Source organism: Carassius gibelio, chromosome B7 (genome assembly GCF_023724105.1).
Source record: "Carassius gibelio isolate Cgi1373 ecotype wild population from Czech Republic chromosome B7, carGib1.2-hapl.c, whole genome shotgun sequence".
In the NCBI taxonomy this organism is placed as follows: Eukaryota; Metazoa; Chordata; class Actinopteri; order Cypriniformes; family Cyprinidae; genus Carassius; species Carassius gibelio.
In genome coordinates, this window is record NC_068402.1 from 37,304,996 (window position 1) to 37,317,102 (window position 12,107).

General features: G+C 38.9%; 1 protein-coding gene across 1 annotated transcript; it reads left to right on the forward strand.

Moving 5' to 3' along the window:
* Window positions 1-3,745: 3,745 nt before the first annotated feature.
* LOC127961930 (group 3 secretory phospholipase A2) lies at window positions 3,746-8,083 on the forward strand. The gene is made up of 4 exons (XM_052561246.1): window positions 3,746-4,265; window positions 5,406-5,538; window positions 6,107-6,241; window positions 7,139-8,083. Exons 1-4 carry the CDS (start codon window positions 3,746-3,748, stop codon window positions 7,734-7,736), a joined length of 1,386 nt encoding a protein of 461 aa, XP_052417206.1. The 3' UTR covers window positions 7,737-8,083.
* Window positions 8,084-12,107: the final 4,024 nt, after the last annotated feature.

Genomic DNA, 12,107 nt, shown 5'->3' on the forward strand with positions numbered 1-12,107 from the left:
AGTCCTGGACAACAGAAACAGTCAAAAGGGTTTTTTATTTTTTATTTTATAACATAACAGAAGCTTCGCTGTACAATCATGACACCGTTTACAGTACTTCACACTGTGTCAGTTTTACCCAGGTGATGAATATTTACATTTTTTCATGATGTAAAAGTAGAACCGCAGTTGGTTTTCATGCTATTAATAAAAAGGATAAAATGGATTAAAAGTGTCAAGTGTGCACAGTCATAAAACTGACAAGCAATATGTACATTAAAATAGACAAGAGTGGAAAATTCTGGCAAGTCTGCTGAGAATGAGTCACTCCTTGCACAGTGATGAAGAAGCTCTTCAAGCAGAGCGTTCGACAAGCCTGAAGGCCATGGGGAAAAGCTGTTCTTGAGTCCTCATAGCAGTGTTGAGTACTCGAGACTCGGACTCGGTCTCGAGACCGTATTTTAATGGTCTCGGTCTTGTCATGGACTCGTGTGCATTTTGACTCGGTATTGACTCGGACTCGAACATATTAGGAATCGGACTTATGCCCGAGTCCACTCGAGTCCCAATCAAAATATTTCATGATTATTACTGTATGTTAATGTTTAATTAAATTGATGTATGATTGATACATCCAATGACTGGTGATTTTCTTGTGACATGAGACGTTAGGCCAGCGACACACTGGATGCGTGGCGCAAGCGCCTCAGCTGCGTGGCGTGTCTGTTTTTAATTCGGCTCCCATGTTAACAGGTTAGATCTTGCAGACTGCCTGCGTGAGACGCGCGGAAAACCCGTGCATGCTAGAAATAGAACTGACGCCTATTTTCACGCGAACACGCGCGTGTTGGAAGCGTTTCCAGGCAAAATAAACTAGGAAAATATGTTTATATGTCACTTGTGTCATTATGTACACAAATATACATATTAATTCATGACATTTTGATATTTGAAAGTCTATAGGTTGGCATAAATTCAGATATAAATGTAATAAAATAAATAAATAAAATAATTATCGATTTTCAAATATTGCACCTGTCAAACATACTCTATTTTGCAAGAGCCTGGTTTTTCGGCGGCCTCTCTCTATGTCACCTATAGCAGAAGCAGCGCGCTAGCGCTGCGTCAGACACGCTTCTGGTGTGTAAAGACACAGAAAACGCGAAGCAGCGACCAAGCTTCTGGCACGCAGCAGAGACGCCACGCAGCCAGTGTGTCACCGGCCTTAAGTTACCCTCCTGCCATCCGCCTGTAGTGATCCCGCTTTCCAGAAAGCCACATTGCTACATTATTTCTCTCAACTGTGTTATTTTTACAAAGTAGGACAAAATGGTCACAGAAAAAAACAAATATTGTTTAATTAAATTATATAATGAATACAGACACAGACTGACTGTCTCAACACTAAACATCTCCCCCCGAAAAAATGTCTGATAGAAGGCATTGAACTTATATGGCATTTCAACCAGCTTTCTTCCCCTTGCACATACACACTTTTGCATGAAATTTTCCTGGACAGTCAGTCGGCTCTTGTGTGTATGCCCTCCGTAACTAAAAAAAACTTCGACTAGTGTGTATTTTACCCTGCATTAAAACCCACCATCCAGTGAAATTAGCATTAGATTATCCGTTGCTGTTACAGAAAGTGATGAAATGGTAACTTTTGTCAGTCCCCGCTTCCTCTGCACCAGTAGAGAGTGTTTTTAGTCGGGGTGGATTGATCATGAGACCACATCATGCTTGGTCGGGTAGCTGGATGGTCTCCTCACTTATTTTTTTGAAAAGTAATTATGCCCATCTTTAATCTTCACAACATCTAAAGTGCACATAATCCAAGACATTTTCAGGATATTAGCAGTCATTAGTTAAGCTTCAGGGTTAAAAGTTATGTAAAAGCTGTTACAGTTGAACATTTACAGGTATAGTGGTACAGTAATGTTACTTGTACTAGAAGTGTTATGTGGAATTACATTATAGAGTGATACACTAATGTTATGTGTACTAGAAAGGTTATATGGATGTGTATAGTGGTACAACGATGTTATGTGAAAATGAGCACTTAATATTGACAAGTAACAATTCATAATTCTAATAAAATTACCTTTACACCACATACTATGTGGCCCTTTTACCCTTTATTGTTTCCATCATACATTTTACATACTCTTGAAGATTTCTTTAGGTCTTGTCTCAGACCCAATCTCTCTGGTCTCGGTCTTGACTCGGACTCGAGCCTTTCTGAACTCGGTCTTGACTCGGACTCGACCCTTTCTGGACTCGGTCTTGACTCGGACTCGACCCTTTCTGGACTCGGTCTTGACTCGGACTCGACCCTTTCTGGACTCGGTCTTGACTCGGACTCGACCCTTTCTGGACTCGGGTCTTGACTCGGACTCGACCCTTTCTGGACTCGGTCTTGACTCGGACTCGACCCTTTCTGGACTCGGTCTTGACTCGGACTCGACCATCTCTGGACTCGATCTGGACTCGGACTCGAATGAGCCGGTCTCGACTACAACACTGCCTCATAGCATGCATGCTTCTGATGACACGAGCTGTTGATATGCTTTCTGCAGTGGAGAACATTAACACCATACAATAGATTTATCATTGTGTTCAGTTCATTACTACAGTGTGTTTACACCAGTAAAAAAGTGCATGCACGATCCAGCTGAGATCTCTAATGTTTCTCCTTGACAGACATGTAAATACATGAAAATCAAATGGAGTCTCCTGCTTTTGAGAAGAATATTCTATAACACAAACACATTCATCTAAAGTTTTAGGAAACATCTCAGCAACCTCTACTCAGATTGTTCTCCTTCATAACAGACTCTAATGTTGGATTGTGAGATGGTACAACAGTAATACCCATTCATTGGTGCAAGCTCTCAAGAAAGAAACTCATAATCTTGAGCACAAATGGACTAAGTCTGGACTAAAGTCATGTGGAGCATCCCAGTGTAACAGTGTTGGGTGTAATGCATTAATAAATAATTATTTATTGCAATTTAATTAATTTTCCCTTGAAAAAGTAAAGTAAGATTAGTAAAGCAAGGGATAATTTTCCAGTAATTTAATTAAAGATCTGATATAATTGCATTAAATACTGTACAGGCTAAAACAATTATATATATATATATATATATATATATATATATATATATATATATATATATATATATATATATATATATATATATATATATATATATATATAAAGCTTTCAGTTTCATTGTTTTGTTGACGTTTATGAGATTTAGAAAATAATTAGTAATAAGTAATGCATTAATTTTATGGGAGCAATTAATACAGTAATCTAATTACACTATTGAAGATTAATAACTGGCAGTTAATTACAGTAGATCAACACTGCTAACAACAAAGTTATTTAGAGATGTGCTGTAATGAAGAAGTGAAACCGTGCGTTAACAAACTTAACTTGTGGTGTTTAGTTTCCCTGGACTGCAGACCCTCGGAACAGGGAGTCTGGGTGATTTCGAGTCACGTGACTCCTGACGTTTCAACTCCACATCAGTTACAAGTTTTAACATGTAGCCAACACAAATTTCACTCGACATCTGTGTGCAGACTATAAAGAACCGGTAAAATAGGCTAGCCGTTCATTTTCATTTGAGAGATCATGCACAGAGCAAATCCCTTCTCGTGCACGGACTGAGACCAACTGATGCATCAGCGTCAATTAAACCAGAACACCTCGTTTACTCGTTTGGAATAGAGCTTCCTAACACACATCTCCGCAGCAATGCCACTGCATCTCCAAGATACACGGATCGGAAGTCTTCTTGCTGTTAGTCTTTTAGTAGTGGTACTATGCTGTTGCAGTGCGGTCACAGTTCAGAAACCTGCACCCTTTTGCATCCTCATCAATTCAGAACAGAGGAGTTCTCAGGTGAGCTTTCTCATCCACTCACCGGACACTTCAGCTTCTCCTCTCTTTTACTGGAGCAAGTGGACTTCAGAGAAACGTCTCGAAGGTTGTTTCAGGAGCAGCGACGGGACACTGGTCACGCGTTATCGGTCACTCTGCCGTCACGAGCGCGCGCGGGACGATGAATCAATGCACTTCAACCTACGCGCGCTGCTGGAGGATGCCAATCTGTGTGATATGAACATGCATATTAATTTCCCTTTGCACAAAGAGCGCATAAATCCAGGCCAGCAGATGGATTCGAGAGCAAAAAGTCGCCATAAACGCGCGTGGGTTTTGCCAGGAACGCTTTGGTGTGGACGCGGCTCCAGCGCCAATGACTATGAACAGCTGGGTAGGTGTGCGTCCATCGGCGAGCTGCCATTGGTCAGTTCATTTGGCCTAGGCTATTCTTTTTCACATTCTTGTATATATGTAAGCTGTAAACAAATATGGTGAATCATTTTGTTGTTCATGCTGGTACGAAATTAATGCCAAACATCCATCAGTAATTTGTTATCAAAATATTTGATAGAATTCAAATGATGCATTTGTAAGAATTGCCAGTAAAGACAAAGCATATACTATCGATTACCGATATTAAAGTTATCGGCGTGACAATAAAAATCAAGGAAAACATGAAGACAGAAATGAAATTGCAAGCTTCACAGCAACATCCGGTTTTATTGCCGTTATTCGCTACGGTTTCCCTCAGAACGATAAATCAAAATGCAATTTTTGTGCCAAAGTGGGTGTGCATGGACGACTGTAAATCTGTGAATGTATGGCGCTCGTGAAAACACGCGGGAGGTCCAGCAACATAACCTCAAAATTACAGTAGGTAAATCAATATGATTACAGAGTGTGTCAAAAAAAGTACATGACTGTCAAGAACGGCAGTTTCTGTGCAACATATCGCTGTGAGTTTGCACTTGAAATTTCATAAACAATTTGTTTATTCAAGATGACTGTATAATATCACAATACCCTGTTGAAAAAAAAAAAAAACACTAACTATAGGAACCATCGCAAAATTTGTAATGGTTTTGCTGGTTTTAATGAGACTTGTATTGGTTTTAATGGAAACTGTAATGGACCTTGTGGTCACTTTCTATTGGTGGCTTGGTCTATAAATCCCAATGGAATACGTCCCAAAACACACTACAGGAAACCACTTTTAATGGTTTTAATGGATAAAAGTTGATGGTTTGTAATGGTATTTGTAGTCGAGTCCCCTTCATGTATATAGTGCTTTTAACTGTGTTTATTGTATTAAATATGAAAATAGTGTGTCAATAATACAAAAGGACAAAATACTTTAGTTAAAGGCAGTTCATCAATAAATTCAATGGATTTGTAGCAGAATTGCAGTGGAAACCATTCCAATTTTCTGTGGTGGTTCTATTGATTTTTTGTTTTGTTTTTTACAGCCGGATAATGAATGAATATTTGTTATTATTGCATTGAATTATTTAGATGTTGTTCTCTCATGCAGGTATGTTTGTGCATGCAGACAGATGCTGTCGAGAACACGATCACTGTGAGCACATCATCCGCTCGTTCTCTGTCAACTTCAGTGTGTTCAACCCAACTCTGTTCACACTCTCGCACTGTGACTGTGACTACAGGTGAGCACTGCCTCGCATTCCACCGATGAGAGGCATTTCAGCTCCCCAGGGGAGACTCTTTAGAGTCATAACTCATCCTTTCTGTTTATTCATTCCGTGCATTTTATCTGTAAAACCTTATAGCCTACTGCGTGCGAGCTAAACAATTTATCTTTGCATGACATTTATGTATAAAACATTTATGTACTAATTTTCCAATTAGAAATTCCCTGCCAAAGTTATTATTACACATTATTATTACAACATCAGAAATTTCAGTTTCAATTACACACAATATTAAGCTACGGTAATAATCAACGTTAATATGTAAACAGAACTCATCAAAATATTGTTTGCAACAACAACAAAAAAAAGTTAAATTAACAAACTCTTGTATTTTTTGTTACTTGCAACCATGCATGTGTTTTAGTTGTGGTTATAGATTTGAAGTTTTGAACGTATGGATGCAAATACATTGTGTTCAGTGGAAAGTTTAGCTGACATTGAGACACAGTAGGGACAGATTTTGACATTATGATGCAAATCATGTTTATTTCTGTCTTGTATCTTCCTGTCTTGTCTCTGTTAGATTTAAGCAATGTCTTCTCAATGGAAATGACACCATCTCCAACATGGTGGGCTACAGTTTCTTCAACGTCCTGAAGATCCGCTGCTTCGAGCTGATCCACAGGAGGCAATGCACACAGTACAACTGGTTGGGATTGTGAGTGCAAGAAATGAAATCATGCATACCAGAAATTATGCTTCATGGTTTTTTTTCCACTTGCATCATAATTGTAAATTAAGTCTACATTGACATAATTTTATCCATAGAATCATCTGCATTCATATATAGTGTTCAATCTTCCAGTTTCTGTATGAACGGTTTATCTTCATTGGCCAAGAGATTGGCTTATATTTGTTTGGACATTCTTTTATAATCATGGTGTTGATTTGTACTGCTGCTGGTAGCATGCGTTTCTCTGTAATAACATTGTGCCAGAGCTGGGAGTAAGTTACCTACAGTATATACAGGTCATAAGCAAATAAATCCTTGAGGTAAGTCTCAAGCTGGGGTGCACAAAATTGAACAAGTCCAGGCTGTAGCTCACCTCAAGCAAGTCGTGTTGAGTCCTGCAGAGAAAGTCACTGTCAAATAACTAGAGTTACGTTTCCCAAGCAATTATGAACTTACACTGATCTGAGAAAGAATTTAATTTATTAAAAATCAGGCTTTTGCAACATTTTATGAGACATGGAGAAAATTAAGAATCTGGACACAATTTAGAGAAATACTAATAAATATATTTTATATATAACCCTAATGTAATAAAAATTTAAATTAAATAATGCACTATATACAAAAGTAGAAATATAGAGGGAAAACATGTTAAAATGATGTTATTTGCATATTATTCGTATATTGTGTATAAATGTGTAAGTTTTTTTTTTTTTTTTTTTTGTTATCTCGTATTTTGTTTTTATGTTGTACCTCAACGGAGGTCCAAATAACACTTTTTTCAGAAAAGTTATACATTTCTATTTAGACAGCAGTAGTACTTTGTATAAAATAGAAATAGTTTTTTTGTGCTGTAACGAGTTCTTCAATCTCTCTCTGCAGGTGCACAATGGTTGAGATTGCTCCTGTGGCAGAACTGAAAGATTCAACACCGTATAATTCTACCAGTCTGTCTACTGAGAACAGCGCCACCATTGACCTCTCATGCAATGAAGTGCCAATCAAACGGTCACACAGCGGCAAACAAAGAATCTCTAAACCGAAACGCATTCAACCGACAAAGCGCCAAAACACCTGCGCTCCTGTGGACTATGCAAAAGGGGAAACATTTCAGTTAAGTCAAAAGTTGGCGAGCCAAATTGTAAAAAGGAAGAAAGTGCAAACAAATGGACATCAAAAAGGAAGAAAGGAGTCACTTGTTTCCCAAAAGAAGGCATCCAAAGAGAAGAAAATGATTACTCAGAAGTTCAAAATGGAAACTATTCTCCAAAGCTCCAACAGGACTCCAAAAGCAGGTGTCACTCACTCCCCCTCAGCCTCATCCAAAAAGAAACTACTCTCAATGAAAAAGACGATGGCCACTTGGCCCAAACAAATGTCCGAAACTAAGTCAGGAGCAAGGACACTTCAAAATAGGAGAAAAAGAGGTAAAAAGAAAAAGACCCTGAAGGAAAAACAAATTAAACCCCCAAAACAATGAGGGAAGAGACAATTAAAATAAAAAAAAACATGCGTAGAGCCACAAATTCACAATTTTCTTCCTTGCTCTTTTATGTGCACAGAATGTAGTGACTTTTGTTGTTTAAACGGGTGCTAATTAGCACAGTTTTAAAAATTATACTAAGCAATGATACTTCAAATATGTTTTTTAAGTTACCAACAACCTCATTATATTCACATACACGCATTTGCATGTTATAATGCTGTGATCAATAAAAAGCAAATGTCTCAATCAATTGTAATTCTGTATGGACTTAGTTAACCAATTAAAGAAATGTGTTAAAGTGCATTTAAACATTCCTAAAACTTTTTTACCAGTCGGCTTTGGGCGACTGGTAAACTTCTATGAAGGTTTGAGTCTCACTAAATAAAGGTTTCAAGATTATATTAGCGCTGTAATATTACCACCAATCATCTCTTAAATGTAGGATATTGAACAATGACGCAAGCAATAAATCGCACACATCAATTTACAGATGAGAATACTGCACTCATAATACGAAGCTAATAGCATTGTCAGATTAATTTAGTTTGCAGTTCAACTGCAAAGATTAAAAGACTTAAAGGAATACTTCATCCAAAAAATGAAAATGTGCTGAAAAACTACACATCCTCAGATCATCTAAGATTAGGATGAGTTTGTTTCTTCATCAGATTTGGAAAAATGTAGCATTGCATCAGTGTCTCATTAGTGGATGCTCTGCAGTGAATGGGTGCCGTCAGAATGAGAGTCCAAACAGTTGATGAAAACATCACAATAATCCACAGCACTCCAGTCTATCAATAATGGCCTAATTGTATCTATATTAATATAGAATTCAACTGATTTAGTGTTAGGACCAAACATGCTCATTCTTAATGGAATTATTACAGACCACTGTTATAAAAGTTGATATGAAACATAAATAAACACAATTTTTTTTAACATTACACAGACATTTCTGAAACATCTAAGATGCTCATATTGCTGTCACTTCTCCAAAAACCAGTCGAGGTAACATTTCACAGCCTTGCAGCAATTCCTTCTGAGAAAATATTGGATACTTTTGATATGCTGTGTGACAGACACTTGGCATAAACTCGACTACAAGCATAATCCTCGCCTGAAGTGTCAGGAAATAAGTGTTGCAGCAGTTTACTGCGGTATGCTTGGTATTACTCACACAGCAGGATAAACACTTTCTTCATTTGAACTTCTCGCCAGATGGATTTTATGAAAGACAGCAGATGATGATCACATTCGGTGATCAGCTTAACTTATTTACTGCTGTAGAATTATCTTACAAAATCATCAAGATCATCCTTTTCATCTTTTAATCCAATTTAACCTCATTTTGATTTCCATTCATGTCAAAAAGTCCAAGAAAAATATGTCATGGTGACCATAGTTTTTCTTGCTGAGACTTTCAATTAGTCTGGTGGCAGTGGTTTGCTTCAGGACCTGGATTTTGCATCAAATAGCGGCCCAAATTTATCTATCATTTTATTTTTTTCTTCTCAATCTTTAATGGAATCTTCCAAAAGGCAATATTTTGCAAAATAACAAAAACGTTTTATTTCATTTTTGGTTGGACAATCCCTTCAAGATGGTTGTTACGAGCCCCTGCTCTTTCTCTCTTTCCTTTCCTGAGTGCAGCTGCTAATTGGATGTGGGCGGAGACCATTACAAACACCTGAAGCCTCTACCTATTTAAGAGCTGCTGGCACTTCAATGGAGACTTGCCCTGGGAACTCTGTTTTGTGTTTAGTCTTGTTTCGCATTCTTTTTTGTTTAAGGCTGGTGAGAGACTGACTGTTTAGTTACCACAGTGTACATAGAAAGCATGGGTAAGTGAGCTGACCCGGAAGACTTTTGCTGTTTGATTTCTTCCTCGGGAGATTGGAAGTTTCCTTGACTCTTGAGTTAGTGGTAGTTTAGATTAGTTAGCTCACCAGTCCTTATTTAGGATTCGTTTGTTATACACTTTTGCTGTTTTCCTATTTTTGGATATTAATTTTACCTGTGGATTAAAACTTAAACTTTTGCCCTGGCCACTGTGGTGTTTGTTGCCTTTAGAATGGCTTTCTTATGTTGGTCCCTAAATAGGGTCATAACAATGGTATTAATTTATTAAACTGTGTGGTAAAAAATTTTTCAAGGCACTTCAGTGTCTATAACTTTTAATATTTTTGAGCATTATCAAATCTGGTTGATAAATAGTAAAGCCCAAAGGTTATTCTTTCCAAAGACACCAAAATGATGTGTGTAACAAACATAAGTAAGGAAATGTTAAAATTTTAAGTTAGGCAGGGCATTTTCACCTGTGAATCCCATAATGGGGGGTGCTGGCTAACAGGTTAAACGATTGCATGTTTAATGTGTCTAATCAAAATGCTTTTCATTTTAAGTCTCCACAACAACAACAAAAATTCATTCATAACGTCAGGAAAAAGGGGAACAATGTTTTATCAACAAAGTAACAAACTTATCAGACATTATTTAGAACACCAATACAAATGCAAATTTGGATTGCTTTCTAAATAACACTTCATGCACTCTGTATAGGTATAATAACATTGCATAAAAAAAGTGTGCTGTAGGGTAGCCTAAGCACATAAAAATGAAGTATGCAGTACTTTGAGCATCATGCAAACTGTCTGAGTATATAATAGGCTACTTGGGGTTTAAGGGAAGCAAATTACGCTTTGAATTCCATCTGTTGGGTTTTTAAATTAATTATGAATCATTGAACGCACTTCACTGAATCCAGGTGTTTATCTTACACTGCAGTGTAACCGGATTTATCGTGGTGTCTGACTGACAGCTGGGAAAGGTTTATGCCACCGCTAAACCTTCACTAGCTCGGCCACAGTCGGCGCAGAGCAATTGCATGAGAACTGCGCAACTGTTGCAAGTTAGTTTGGAGAGAGCGAAATCTGTCCCTGTGTCACGCCCACCGATTTCGAAAACACTGGAGCTGAGAGTCTGGCGAATCGATCCGCGGCGAAAGCCAGCGAGGCCTCGAGTCGCTTCGCGTCGCATGGGCGTCATTCATCATCTGCGCGAGCGCTCAATGTATGGCGCGCACTCCGTGCCAAAATCAAACGTTCGAACGAACGAACGACCGACCGAACGCCTATCCGAACTTCTTGAGCTTTTCAGGTGACTCGCGTGACGACCAGACATGACGTCAGCGTCTTGAAATTAGCTGTTTTTATTTATTTAGGCTATTTATTTATTTATTATTATTATTATTTAAGGAGCCAAGCTGTTGTGTAAAGACTATAAATGGACATTACAAATGTTACAATAAAGATATGTTCTACCTGTTATGTCTGTAAAGAGGACTCGTACTGAAACTTATTTTACTTTTTATTGTTCTCATCAACCTTACTGAACTCCCATCAACTCAGCACTCACATCACTGAACTGTGTGAAAACATTCTAGCGTCCACGTCACTGTCTGTTCCTTACTCTTAAAGTGACCAGCGCTCTTTATATCTTATCAATGTAACAAACACATAACTTTAATTAAACACCAGATTATAAGTCTAACTAAGCATGCAACATTTCCCCCCCCCCCCCCCCCCCCTCCCAGTGAACTAAGTGTGAAAGAACGTTAAGTAGTCCTGAAAGCGAGCAGGCCGAGTGTGTGATCTGGTAGGCCTGCCTTGGGATGGTTCAGATGGTGGTAGGGATGTTGATTGAAAGGTCACTGGATGCTGTGGTTGGGGCAGAAGGTATGAAGAACCAAGCAGAGAGCAAGGGAGCACAGTGTCTCGGGTGTGATCTGCACCAGAAGGGCACGGTACTTTCCTAAGCCGACTGGCATGCCAACGGGAACCATCAGATAGCTGGAATGTAACTGGACCTAACTGCTTTTGTACTTGCTGGGGCTGTGACCAGAAAGTGTGGAGCTTGTTTTTCCGGTATGGCCGCTGGATCCGCACCCAGTCCATTGGGAAGATTCTTGGAATGCGGGCCTTTTTCTTTGCGTCGAATCTGCCTCGTGCTTTGAGCTGTTGTTCGCATACCCTGGCTTGCACCACAGGATTTCCACCATGAGAAGTAGGAGGGCAAAGTCTATGCAGGGGTAACTCCAGCTCCCGTCCCAGCATCAGTTTTGCTGGGGACACCCCAGTGGTGGAATGCTGAGCTGCTCTGTAGTGTAGAAGAGTCTGAGACAAGGCCTCATTGAAAGAGCAGCCTTGTGCTAAGTGGGCTCTCAGACAATTTTTTTAGTGACTGGTTGAATCTTTCTACGCCCCCATTCGACTGTGGGTGATAGTAAGCTGTTCGAATGTGTTTGATGCCTTTGCTTTGGATGTAGCTGGTAAACTCCGCGGACACTAGTTGGGGGCCATTGTCTGT